We start from the raw sequence: 14,117 nt of genomic DNA, 5'->3' as shown, positions 1-14,117 counted from the left end.
TCAATCAATTAGGAACGCCCAGTCCCGCAGACTACATACCCGGAAGCCGCGGTGAAAATGTAGATAAAACGGTATGTACGGCAAGGATTTAAAAAAAAACAGCCTAATGTCGTTATCACAACTCGGCTGAATGTAATGTTAAAGTTATTTTTTGGGGTGAACCCCTGCTTTAATGTCCATTTGCTACACTTGTGTGCACAGCGGCCTGAGGTTATGTGCTAAAGGGGTTTCCAGCAAACTGACAGCCTGCGATAACAGTAGCGCAGGCCTCTGATCATGTGACCGCTGTAAGAGCCAGACATAGATCACATGATGAAGAAGCTGCGCACCCACCTGCAAGCATGAAGAAAATACATCAAAAGGATTTGTTGGTTTAAAAACTGCATAAAGAAGTGTTAATGGCATGAAAATCAACACCTCAATTGCAGGTATTAAGACATTTGAACCCTTTCATGCCTAAGCCTATTTCTGACATTTGTTGCTTGCAAGTTAAAAATCCAGATTTTTTGCTAGAAAATTCCTTATAACCCCCAAACATATACACACACACAAAAAAAAAAAAGAACACAGGCACAATTATTATAAAGGTGCAGAGAGGATGGGAGCATTTAATAAAAGTTGGTTAACAACCAAGGATTTTTTTTTAGTAGTTCCATTACCAGATTTTAGAATTTCTAACTAGTAAATGCAAAAATAGCAAACAATACTCTTGTTGCATTAAATATTACATCAGTAATATTAGTTTTCATACCTAAAATCATCCTCGAAAATGTCTTTTCCTCTCCAGTCTCATCACAATAAACCAAGTGCACGCTGGCAGTAGAAGAGACAGGCCGCCCTACATTAGCTCCGCTAATAAGCTCTCGAACACTCTTCACTCTTAAATTAGACGTTCTCTCACCCATCACAAAACTAAGTGCATCCATTAAATTTGATTTTCCTAGGGGGAAAAAAAAAAAAGTGTAAGAGTGTGTGTATATATTAGTGATACAGTATATATATATATATATATCAAACTGTAAAATAGCAGAATCTTTATAGGAAATGTGTTCCAAATAAACCAGCACTTCTACATGCAGCAGTAATGTTTATGTTGGGTCAGTCTGTGGGAAGGATTAAAGCATATGTACTGTATTTTCCACACCATAAGACGCACTTTATTTCCCCCCAGAAATATGGGGGAAAATGTCTCTGCGTCTTATGTGGCAACGCCCCCCGCCGCCACCACTGGAAGAGAGGCAGGAGAGCGGGGGACAGACATCCAATCCCCCCGTTGGCACCAGCCGATTACCAGGCTGGGCCTGACACTGTTCCTGAGACAGAAAACAAAGAATTCGGCCACTGTCTTCTGTCAGGTGGATGGGATAACATCAGGTAAGGCTGTTTGTGGCAATGGTCAAACTGCATTTATGACAATGGTTACTCTGCATTTATGGCAATGGTCAAGTTGCGCTTATGGCAATGGTCAAGCTGCACTTATGGCAATGATCATGCTGCCCTTTTGGCAACGGTCAAGCTGCACTTATGGCAACGGTCAAGCTGCACTTATAGCAATGGTCAAGCTGCGGTTATGGCAATGGTCAAGCTGCGCTTATGGCAACGATCAAGCTGCACTTATGGCAATGGTCAAGCTGCACTTATGGCAATGGTCAAGCTGCACTTATTGCAATGGTTAAAGCTGCACTTATGGCAATGGTTAAAGCTGCACTTATGGCAATGGTCAAGCTGCACTTATGGCAATGGTCAAGCTGCACTTATAGCAATGGTTACTCTTCATTTTTGTTGGCAATGGTCAGGCTGCGTTTATGGCAATAGTCACCATGCATTTTTTTTGGCAATGGTCAGGCTGCATTTATGCCAATGGTAAGGCTGCATTTCATTCGCACTGGAAAATATTTTAATACACCATTTGGTACAGAATATTTTTTTTCTTGTTTTCCTCCTTTAAAACCTAGGTGTGCCTTATGGATCAAAAAATACAGTATCTAATACCCAAACTTATTTTTTTTAGGTTTTAAAGTAGAATTCCAAGTTTACTTTTTATTAAATTCTTTTTATTGCATTTAAAAACAAGAAAATGGACACTAGCATAGACTACACACCCTAACTGAATTCAAAACAAAGTAGCTAAACACTTGCTCAGGTCCACGGAGTAGGAATAAAGTGCCAGAAAAAGATAAAACCATATTTGAAGACTACTCGTATGACATAGGGCTCGTTCACACGGGCAGCTGTTCTGCCGCTGTTAAAAGCATGTTTTGTTATTTTGAAATTCCAAGACTCCAGGCACAGCGATCACCTGCAGTTGTACATTGCGATTAACAGCGTTTACATGCAGTGGAACATTCTTGCCATTTCTGATGTGCTTCCTGTTTTTCTTTCCTCGTTGCCACTGCTATCCGCAGGTGAAATATTACACTGCGATTATTTGCGGTTATGTGCTGATAGGTGCGCTAAATCAGTCCTGGACCCAGTCAAATACATTTTTTCTAACCCCACAAAACCCCATGTAACTAAACCGTTGCTAAATGCAGTGTGTGAATGGGGTCATAGGAAAGCATTGTGTGAGTTTAGGTGCGGTAGATAACTTCATCTATCTGCAGCTAAAGGCTGAATTCTATCCGCTCGTGTGAAAGGGGCCATAGAGTGAATCCCAGGCAGAAAGACATTAAATCGAACCAAAAAAAACGATAACTTCCAGGTTTACATTGACTTCAAAAGAGCAACTCTATTTTATGTTGTGAAAAAGAAAAATTCCCCTGTGGGTGATCAATGTACATTGCAGGAGTTTTAACAAATTTTGTTGTACAAAGCGTGACAGTGCTAAAAGCTGAAAATTGGCCTGGGCAGGAAGGGGGTGAAAATGCCCGGTATTGAAGTGGTTAAAGAATAACACCACTTTTGTGATGACAAAAATAGCAAAAAATAAAGAATAGTATACAATTGCTACAAACTATATTGTAATTGAATGTAATTTTAAAAAAAAATCTTTCCTTTTCTGCAAGCGTTGTAATTTTTTTGCAAATTTCAATACAATATGGCAACCTGGAGTTATTCTGTACACCGGTATGGAACACACTCGGAAATGGCATTTCCTGCTTGTGTGATTGGCTTAGTGATTTTCCCAGAAGTCTGCACAAGTCAGATTTTAGGCATCCTGTGCAAAGAAAATTTCATTTTGGTGAAATACTCTCAAATGGTCAATCACTTTCTAAAGAGAAGCAGTCCCTGCAACTTGCTTCATTAGATCACTGCAAGTACATCAGCTGATTACTAATGAAAACATCACTCTGCAAACAGCAAAGAGACAGCATCAGGCAGGACAAATTATTTGCGTTTCCATTATTTCTTATAAGGAAATTCACTTTGATATACAAGTGCTTTGGATTACAAGCATGTTTCTGGAACGAATTATGCTCGCAATCCAAGGTTTTACTGTATACAGCTTTGGAATGGAATATCCAACAAGCTCATATAGGTGTCTACAAGCATTCAACCACATAGGTCATATATGTTTGATATACATATACATTCCTGCATTTGCTGCTAGCTCTGACATCAATACATCAGACTCAGTTGAATGACAATTGTGCAGTCGTGCGACATGGCTCCCTAACAAAATTGCGGTTTTTATTTTTTGCGCTATAAACAAAAAAAGAAATGATGACTTTTTTTATTTTATTTTTTTACTAGCAATGGTGGTTATCTGCAATTTTTGGCAGGACTGCGATATTGCGACAGACAGGTCGGACACTTTTGACACTATTTTGGGACCATTCAGATTTATACAGCGAACAGTGCTATAAATATGCACTGATTACTGTATAAATGTGATTGGCAGGGAAGGGGTTAACACTAGGGGGCGATCAAGGGGTTAAATGTGTGCCCTAGGGAGTGATTCTAACTGTAAGGGGAGGGGACTGACTGGGGAGGTGACCAATCGGTGTCCCTTTGTACAAGGGACACACCATCGGTCTACTCTCCCTGACAGGACGTGGATCTCGGTGTTTACACACTGAGATCCACATCCCTGGCTCTGTAACTGGCGATCTTGGGCACCCGGCAGACGCAGCGGGCACGCGTGCGTGGCTCCTAGCGGCCCGAGGACGTCATATGACGTCCACCCAGGATGGCAGAGCCACTTTCTCTATCTGCAACATAAAGCGTGTTCTGACTCTCCTGTAGTCTAAGGAAGGGGGCAAGCACGACACTCCACACCAGGGAGAAAGCCTCACATTACTGTGTGGAGTTACAGACAGAAGAACAGGAAGTGAGGATTTCTCAGAAGAAATAAGGACATTTAAAAGCAAAATGGAAGGATGAGGTAAGTGAAGGAGGACTTCACTAAGGTAAAGGAAGCTATTTAGGAAAAAAATAAATTGTACCTTTACATCCCTTTAAGGACCGGAAGGATTTTCCCCCTTATTGACCAGGCCAATTTTTGCGATATACGGCGCTGCAACGCTTTAACTGGCAATTGCGTGGTCATGCGACACTGAACAAAAACAACATTTATGTCACCCCCCCCCACTAATAGAGCTTTTTTTTGGTGGTATTTGATTACCTCTGTGTTTTTTTTCCTGCTATAAACAAAAAAAGGATTTTTGTACTCACCTTAAAATCCATTTCTCTGAGTTCATGGACGGACACAGCAGCCTTTGACCTTAGGGTATTATATCCTTCCTTCCAGGAGAGTTAGGCAGAAAAACAGCACTTTAAGTGTTAACAACACTTTCCTTAGTACAGCTCCTCCCAGGGGGCGTGGTCCCCCGGGTACAACCCACACTCTGCCTCAGCAGCTCCAGTTCGTAACAAGCAGTACAAACAAAAAGGAGGGGTGGGTGCTGTGTCCGTCCATGAACTCAAAGAAATCGATTTTACGGTGAGTACAAAAATCCTATTTTCTCTTCCGTTCATGGACGGACACAGCAGCCTTTGACCTTAGGGACGTCCCCAAGCAGTGTCAAAAAATTTGAGGGGTGGGAAAAACACAGCAAACCAAGCTACACCCCAACAAAACCGGAGTTTCTCAACGGAGGAACTCCAACCTTAAACTGTAACACCTTGCGGCCGAAGGAGGCATCCGAAGACGCACTCACATCCACCTTGTAAAAGTTTGAGAAGGTGTGGATTGACGACCAGGTCACTGCCTTACACACCTGTAACACAGAGGCTTGATGACGGAAAGCCCAAGAGGCACCGATCGCCCTGGTCGAATGCGCCATAACCCGAAAGGGAGGCGCCCGCCCCTTCAGGGCATAGGCCTGAATCACAACCTGTCTGATCCACCTAGAAATGGTGGCCGACGAGACCGCCAGACCTTTTTTAGGACCATTCACAGACACGAACAGTGAGTCCGACTTTCGGAACGGAGCCGTAGCCGATAAGTACACACGTAGGGCCCGAACCACATCCAGGGAATGTAAAACGGCCTCCTTCGGGTTTTTTGACCGAGGACATAAGGATGGCAACACAATGTCCTCATTAATGTGAAAAGCCGAAACAACCTTTGGGAGAAAAGACGGCTGCGGCCGCAGCACCACCTTATCCTCATGGATGACCAAGTAGGGAGCCTTGCAGGACAAGGCCGCCAGTTCAGACACTCGTCTGATCGAGGTAATTGCCACCAGAAAAAACACCTTCTGTGACAGAGTCAACAAAGGGATCTTTCGAATGTCCTCAAAGGGAGCTTCTTGAAGCACCGAGAGGACTAAATTCAGGTCCCACGGGGGCAGTGGAGGACGCACAGGAGGAGCCACATGCCTGACCCCCTGCACAAACGTACGCACCAGGGAGTGCGCCGCCAAGGGGCGCTGAAAGTAAGCGGCCAGAGCCAAAATCTGACTCTTAACTCAAGGCGAGAGCCTGATCCACTCTCCGCTGTAAAACAGCAGAATCCTGGACACCACGTATGTACGAGGGTGCCACTTCATCTCCTCACACATAGAGATGTAGGCTTTCCACGTACGATGGTAAATCCTTCGTGAAGTAGACTTCCGTGCACGCAGCATGGTAGAAACCACCGAGCCCGATAGGCCTCGGTCCTTCAGTACCTGGCTCTCAACAGCCACGCCGTTAAAGCCAGCGACTGTAAAGCAGGGTGGAAGATCGGACCCTGCGACAGAAGATCTTCCCTCAGGGGTAGACACCAGGGGGCGTCCGTCACCAGACGCACCAGGAGTGGCGCGGCCAATCTGGGGCGATCAAGATAGTCGGAATTCCCTCGGCTTCCACTCTGCGCAGCAGACGAGGAAGAAGCTTCAGAGGAGGGAAGGCGTAAATCAGGCGATAGTGACCCCAAGGTGCCACCAGCGCATCTGACGCGTTCGCCCACGGGTCCTTTGACCTGGCCACGAACCGTGGCACCTTCCGATGGAGACGGGGCGCTAGGAGGTCCACGACTGGAGTGCCCCACTTTCGGCACAGACTCCGAAACACCTCCGGGTGGAGTGACCACTCTCCTTGGTCCAGTGTTTGGCGACTTAGGTAGTCGGCTTGCCAATTCTGAACTCCTGGAATATACACGGCCGACAGAACCGAAACGGACCTTTCGGCCCACCGAAGGATTGCGCTACTTCCAGCGCTGCAGCCGAGCTTCGTGTGCCTCCTTGATGATTGACGTACGCCATGGCCGTGGCGTTGTCGGACTGGATCCTGACCGGTCGGCCCTGCAGATCCAGGGACCACCTGGCAAGGCACAGCTTGATTGCTCTGAGCTCCAGTACATTGATTGGAAGGCAGGACTCCTCCTGAGTCCAGCGCTCCTGGGATGACTGGATGCCCCAAACGCCCCCCCCCCACCCAACCGGAGATGCTGGCATCCGTTGTGACCACAGTCCATTGGCACGACAGAAACGACTTCCCGGTCCGAAGCACCGGAGACGTCAGCCACCACACCAGGGAAGACTTGACCAATTAACTCAACTGAATCTGGTAATCCAGAGAAGACGGGAGCTTGTGCCAACGTAACAGAATCTCCTTCTGTAGTTCCCTGGTGTGAAATTGGGCATTAGGAACTGCCACGAAAGAGGCCACCATCAGACCCAGAACTCTCATGCAGAATCGAAGAGACGACCACTTTTGGGTCAACAACTGCTGCACCGCAGAATCCAGTGGCTGGAGTTATTCTGGTGGGATAAAAACCCTCGCCGCCGCCGCGGAATCCAGGACTAGTCCTAGGTATTCAAGACGCAAAGACGGAACCAACACTGACTTCTGGATATTCAGAAGCCAGCCGAACTCTTGGAGAGTCTGACACGTGATAGACACGTCCTCCTTTAACTCTGAGCTTGAGGAAGCCCTCAGGAGAAGGTCGTCCAGATATCCTACGATAACGATCCCGCGCTGCCTCAGCAGGGCTAGGATCGGGGCAAGCACCTTGGTGAAAACACGTGGTGCTGAGGCCAGGCCGAACGGGAGGGCCACAAATTGAAACTGGTCCTCCCCGATCGCAAAGAGCAGAAACCTCTGGTGCTTTGTGCAAATGGGAACGAAAGTATGCGTCCATGATATCCAAGGATGCCAGGAAGTCCCCCTGATGGAGTGTTGCTATTACCGAGCGAATCGACTCCATCCTGAATGTTTGCACCTTGACAAAACAATTGAGGGCCATGAGGTCCAGGATTGGACGGACCCCTTCCTTCTTGGGGACTACAAGCAGATTGGAGTAAAAACCTTGAAACCGTTCCAACGAGGGAACTGGTACAATCACTCCCCTGTCCAGTAGATCCTGGACAGCCCCTGACAGAGCCTGCCGGCGAACTGGAGGAAGCTGGAGGTTGGAAGGAAAAAATCTGTTCGGTGAACAAGAGAGAAACTCTATCTTGTACCCCGAGGAAACTACTTCGCAAACCCAACGGTCGGAAAGAAGAGACCTCCACCGAGCCGCGAATTCGCAAAGCCGGCCCCCCACCCGAGACACGGGCGGGGGCAGACCTTCACGCGGAAGCAGGTTTGTTAGGCTTGCGGAACCAAGGATGCTTCTGCCCTGCAGCGGGCGCCTTAGCACCTTGTGAATTCTTTCCCGCCGCACTGGGCGCACGAAAAAAACGCTTTGGGGTAGTAAAAGAGGGCCCTTGCCTACGGCGAGGCTCCTTGCTCTTCCCAGACTGTGAGAGCAGTATGCTCTTACCACCTGTGGCATCCTTAATGATGTCATCCAGGGACGCCCCAAAAAGCCGCTCACTCTTAAAGGGTAAATCCACCAAAGCCTTCTTTGAGGATTGGTCCGCAGACCAGCATTTCAGCCACACAAAACGGCGTAGTACCACCGCATAGGTGGAGGCTCTGGAAAGCAAGGGAAGCGTATCCAGGGCCGACTCACAGACAAATTTTAGACCCTGAACCAATTGTTCAGCCAGGTCCTTGCAGGTTTTGGAAGCATCCTGCTCCTCCAGCTTCTGCAGCAACAACTTTGCCCGTTCAGTTAGCGTCTGCGACACCAGAGACCCGGCAACAACCGGTCTCACAGCCGAACCCACAACTGTGAACATCGAGCGGGCCACAGCCTCCACCCTCCTATCAGTGGGGTCCGTAAAAGCAGGAGCCCCTTCCACAGGTAATGTGGTTGCTTTACAGTCTGGACACGGGAGGGTCCACTGATGGAGGAGAGACCCACTTTTTTAAAAAGGCCTCCTCAAAGGGATAACGGACCGCAAAGTTTTTAGGAACAACAAAAACTGTCTGTGGCGTGTCCCATTTCTCACATAGCAATTGCTCCAAATATGGAATACAGGGTAATACTTTTGCGGTGCTGGGCGGTTTGCGGAATCCAAAAGGGACCGGTCCGGTACCCCCGCCAATTCCCTCATTCACTGACCCTGAGACAGAGTCATCCTCACAGTCCGTGTGGGTTAAGCCTGCATCATCTGCCATTACAGAATCAGATCCTGAAGCAACAGCAGGCAATGAGTCTGTGTCAGAGACATCCCCAGAAGCAGGCTCAGGGAGGGGGCGCTTTGTACCCCCCTTCTGGGCACTAGCTGCTTCAAACCTGGCGAGAAACGCCTCAAGGACAGCCGACATTTCAACAGATGCGGCAGGGGCAGGGGGATTAAAGTATAACTCACCGAAACAGAAACACCAGGTTCAGGTTCCATGTTGCCCCACCGCTGTGTACTGCAAGGCAGAACAACCCACCGGTCACCTCCTGGCTGCAAAAATAGAAGCAGAGGCCTCCCAGGGAGTCACCACCCCACCCGGTTGCAGAGAGCGCTGAAAACCTGAGGTGTGCTCATTGGCGTATGTTTCCCCAGCTGAACAATGCCGCTGTTGCGGTAGAGGCAGCTGCGGCAACCTCCTATGAGACATTGCTGAACTTTTTTCATAGAGGGGAGGTCCCGACGGCAGGTGGAATGGTGATCCTTCGATCGGCCAGGACGGTGCTTGAGACTTGTAGGAGACATGCTCAGGATACTCCCCTGCACTTGTCCCCTAATGCTCCGTTGTGGTTTAATCCCAGACTGGCCAACATAGCTTTGCTGGAGGATGGACATAGGTGGGCCAAATTTGGCCTTGCCTATCTACACCAACTGTTTGATAGGGGGGAGTTGAAGACATTTGCGCAACTGAAGGGGGAACTAGGGGTGCCTGAGACATGGAGATTCCACTATACGAGACTGGTGCATGCCACTCATGCGCAGTTTGGTACAGGCATAGTGGTTTTGGAAAACACGAAGCTAGAATCATTGCTATTGGATCCTGAACATACTAAATTGGTATCTACCTACTATGCTATGCTTATGGGTAGGAAACGACCGAGGGAAGACAAGACGAGACTTAGATGGACTGAGATAATACCAGAGCTGACTGAACCCCACAGGGAGGAGGTTCTGGCATCCTACCTCCCTACAGTGATCTCTGCTAGGGACAAACTAATACAACTGCGATACCTGCACCAAATGTATTACACACCACACAGATTATATAAGATGGGCAGAAGAGAGAACCCTGTTTGTCATAAGTGCTTAGTGGCAGAGGGCACCTTTATTCATATGGTGTGGGACTGTAATAGGATCAGTCCGGTGTGGTCGCAGGTTACGCAGTTTATTGCAGATACTTTTGACCTTCCAAATATATGTAGTCCACTCTTATGTCTCCTGGGCATTATAGAGGATGAAGTCATGAGTAATAATATGCGAATTTTTTTAAGACTACTATTCTATTATGTCAGAAAACTGATTGTATTAAATTGGATAAAGAGGGATTATCTCGCTCTGTCTGCTTGGAAGGGGCTGGTCAATGCTAATGTCACAATGTACAAAACGACCTATGAGGCAAGGGGCAGCAGGAAGAAATTTCGCAAGGTCTGGGGTAGATGGGTAGACTCCAAGGACACCAACCCTGGAGACTTCTAAGGGTCTGTTGATCTTGAATGTACTGTATTAGATGTATTGTGCACTAATGGTGATGACAACTGTGGGGACGGGGGAGGCAACGACACATGACACATGAGAGGGAGTTTTCTATCTTTATTTGTATGCCCTAGTTTTCTGTTGTTTTTTTCTGATTTTGTTCTATGATGGGCATGGTGGTCTGGATCTATTTTACAGGATATGGTTAATTATACTGTTTAGAATCTTTCAGACAGGAGTGCGAATTTAAGATAACTGGTTCTAAGTTGGTTAAAATTCTGTATGCACTTTAGAAGAATCCATGTTAGGATTGTTCTCTGTCATTTTGAAGGTTATGGAAATGTATGGTGGGGGAATTTTATATCTCCTTTAATTTTCTGACTATTTTTCTTTTGTGATTACTTGTCATTTCTATGCAATGTTATCTCCTGTAATCGTGTATATGGCTGATAATAAAAACCTTTTAGAAAACCTGAGGTGTGCTCTGATGTGCTGCGTCTGTCACCGCAGGGAAGATTTGCAGCGTTTTGCAGCGCTAAAACTGTCACAAGAGGCCAAGACATTTCCAAGATGGCCGCCGTCTGAGGTAAAAATCACCAGCGGGCTACAGGAAAATGGCAGCCGAGCTATGTAAACCACGACCACAGCAAAATGGCGGCCGTGACGCAGTTTAAATTCCCCAGTGATGCACCAAACACCTCACACTACACAGCAGCATACAGTAGCACCCCCTAGAGTAAAAACACAGTCCCCCACAACACACAGGCCCCCGGTTGGTAATAAAGAAACCCCAGGAGGCCCCCCCTCACAGCCGCTACCCAGTCAGGGGAAGGAGGGAGAAAAAAGGGAGAGAGGAAAGCAGGGCGGGCCCTCAGTCGACCTCCCCAGGGAAAACACCAGCCAAACCACCTTGCCAGGGCAAGGGGCCGCTACTTACCCGTCCTGCGACTACCTACTGGAGGTATCCCGGACAGAACCATCGTCCACTAACGGCATTGGCGGTCGGCCAGACACACTGTGACAAGGCTATAGAGACCGGTCATATGTGTGTCCTGGAACATGTAGTTCCCCGGCCGCCCCTGGAGAAATGGGGCCTGTCGTGGACGACCCAGAGCTGAGCTGAGGGCCGGCACACGCTCGATGGCCGAACATGGGGGGACTACAAGAGTCAAGACCCAGCCTGTCACCCAGTCGGCTGTTGATAGAAGAATCACAGGATTCAAAATGCAGGAACAAAATAATAAAAAGCGAAAAAAAATCTCCAGAGTACAGAGACTCCAGAGTGCCTGTCCTCTTCTGACGTTAGGCAGAAAGAAACTGGAGCTGCTAGAGCAGGGTGTCGGTTATAACCAGGGAACCACGCCCCCTGGGAGGAGCTGCACTGAGGAAAGTGTTGTTAACACTTAAAGTGCTTTTTTTCTCTCCTAAAGGAAGCGGACATAACCCTAAGGTCAAAGGCTGCTGTGTCCGTCCATGAACGGAAGAGAAACCAATTTGGTGGACAAGAGAGAAACTCTATCTTGTACCCCGAGGAAACTTCGCAAACCCAACGGTCGGAAAGAAGAGACCTCCACTGAGCCACGAATTCTCAAAACCGGCCCCCCACCCGAGACCCGGGCGGGGGCAGACCTTCATGCGAAAGCAGGTTTGTCCGCAGGTTTGCGGTACCAGGTGCGCTTCTGCCCTGCAGCTGGAGTCTTAGCACCTTGATAACTTTTTACTGCTGCACTGGGCGGGCGAAAAAAACAATTGGGGGTAGTAAAGGAGGGCCCTTGCTTACGTCGAGGTTCCTTGCCCTTCCCAGACTGTGGGAGCATATCCAGGGCAGACTCACAGACAAACTTCAGACCCTGAACCAACTGTTCAGCCAGGTCCACACAGGTCTCAGAAGCACCTTGCGCCTCCAGCTCCTGTAGCAAACACTTTGCCCGTTCGGTAAGTGTCTGCGACACCAGAGTGCCGGCCAAAACCGCTCTTACTGCCGAACCCACTACTGTGAACATGGAGCGGGCCACAGCCTCCACTCTCCTATCTGCGGGGTCCTTAAAGGCGGGAGCCCCTTCCACAGGCAACGTGGTGGCTTTGCTCAATCTGGACACGGGAGGGTCCACTGACGGAGGAGAGACTAGGGGTGCAACGGATCAAAAAACTCACGGTTCGGAACGTTCCTCGGATCAGGAGTCACGGATCAGATCATTTTTCGGATCGGCAAAAAAAAATCTCCCCCACTGTAATATCCACATCTCCCCCCCCCACTGTAATATCCACATCTCCCCCCCCCCCCCCCACTGTAATATCCACATCTCTCCCCCCCCACTGTAATATCCACATCTCTCCTCCCCTCACTGTAATATTCCCCCCCCCACTGTAATATCCACATCTCTCCCCCCCCCACTGTAATATCCACCCTAGTACTGCAAAGCAGAACAACCCACCGGTCACCTCCCGGCTGCAAAAACAGAAGGCAGGGGCCCCCAGGGAACTCACCACCCCACCCGGTTGCAGTGTGAGCTGAAAACGCTGAGGAGTGCAGAGAAGTGCTGGCTGCGCTGTCCCTCAGGGATTGATTTGCGGGCTTTTGCAGCGCTACTTCAGGCACTCGTGACCAAGACTTTTCTAAGATGGTCGCCATCTGAGGTAAAAAACACCATGCGGGCTACAAGAAAATGGCCGCCGACCATGTAAACCGCGACCGTGGCAAAATAGCGGCCAAACGCAGTTTAAAAACCCAGTGAAACAGCACAACACACTGCCAGCACACACAGCAGCACCCCAAAACGTAAAAAAATCACGGCACCCCGCAACACACGGTCCCCGGTAGCGATAGAACCCCAGGAGGGCCCCCCCCCTCACAGCCGCCACCTAGTATGGGGAAGGAGGGAGAGGGAAAGGAGAGAGGAAAGCAGGGCGGACCCTCATTCGACCTCCCCAGGGAAGCACCAGCCATTCCCCCTTGCCAGGGCAAGGGGCCTACTTACCCGTCCTGCGACCACCGGCTGGAGGCATTCCGGACAGAACCAACGTCCGCTAAACGACATGGCTGTCGGCCAGACACACTGTGACAAGGCCATAGAGACCGGTCATATGTGTGCCCTGAAACATGTAGTTCCCCGGCCGCTCCTGGAGCAACGGGGCATGTCATGGACGACCCAGAGCTGAGGGCTGGCACACACTCGATGGCCGAACATGGGGGACTACAGGAGTCAAGACCCAGCCTGTCACCCAGTCGGCAGTTGATAGAAGAATCACAGGATTAAAAAAATGCAGGAACAAAACAATAAAAGCGAACAAAAATCACAAAAAAAAATATCCAGAGTACAGGGACTCCAGAAGGCCATGTCCTCTCCTGACAAAAACTGGAGCTGCTGAGGCAGAGTGTGGATTGTACCCGGGGGACCACGCCCCCTGGGAGGAGCTGTACTGAGGAAAGTGTTAACACTTAAAGTGCTGTTTTCTGCCTAACTCTCCTGGAAGGAAGCATATAATACCCTAAGGTCAAAGGCTGCTGTGTCCGTCCATGAACGGAAGAGAAAAAAGAGCGACAATTTTGAAAAAAGAAAAAAAAATGTCTTACTTTTTGCAATTAATAAATATCCCCATAAAACAGTTTAGGCCAATATATATTGTTCTACATATTTTTGGTTAAAAAGGGGGGGGGGTAGATTTATGGCATTTTTGTTATATATTTGTACTAGTAATCAGCGATTTTTAGCAGGACTGCGACAGATTGGAAGTAGACAGTCCAATGTATTTAGTAGAGGCATA

General features: G+C 48.4%; 1 protein-coding gene across 2 annotated transcripts in view; it reads right to left on the bottom strand.

Annotated features, from left to right (window-relative positions):
- SMC1B (structural maintenance of chromosomes 1B) overlaps nt 1-14,117 on the bottom strand; it is a 172,220-nt gene that overhangs the window by 154,127 nt on the left and 3,976 nt on the right. For both annotated transcript variants that reach the window (XM_040345795.1, XM_040345793.1), the window contains exon 2: nt 752-940. In XM_040345795.1, the coding sequence (XP_040201729.1) occupies nt 752-940 (189 nt within the window). The remainder of the gene's footprint in view (nt 1-751; nt 941-14,117) is intronic.

The sequence above is a fragment of the Rana temporaria genome, chromosome 3 (assembly GCF_905171775.1).
Source record: "Rana temporaria chromosome 3, aRanTem1.1, whole genome shotgun sequence".
Taxonomy (NCBI): Eukaryota; Metazoa; Chordata; class Amphibia; order Anura; family Ranidae; genus Rana; species Rana temporaria.
The sequence above is the reverse complement of the archived record's forward strand: the minus strand, read 5'-3'. Positions and strand labels throughout refer to the sequence as shown.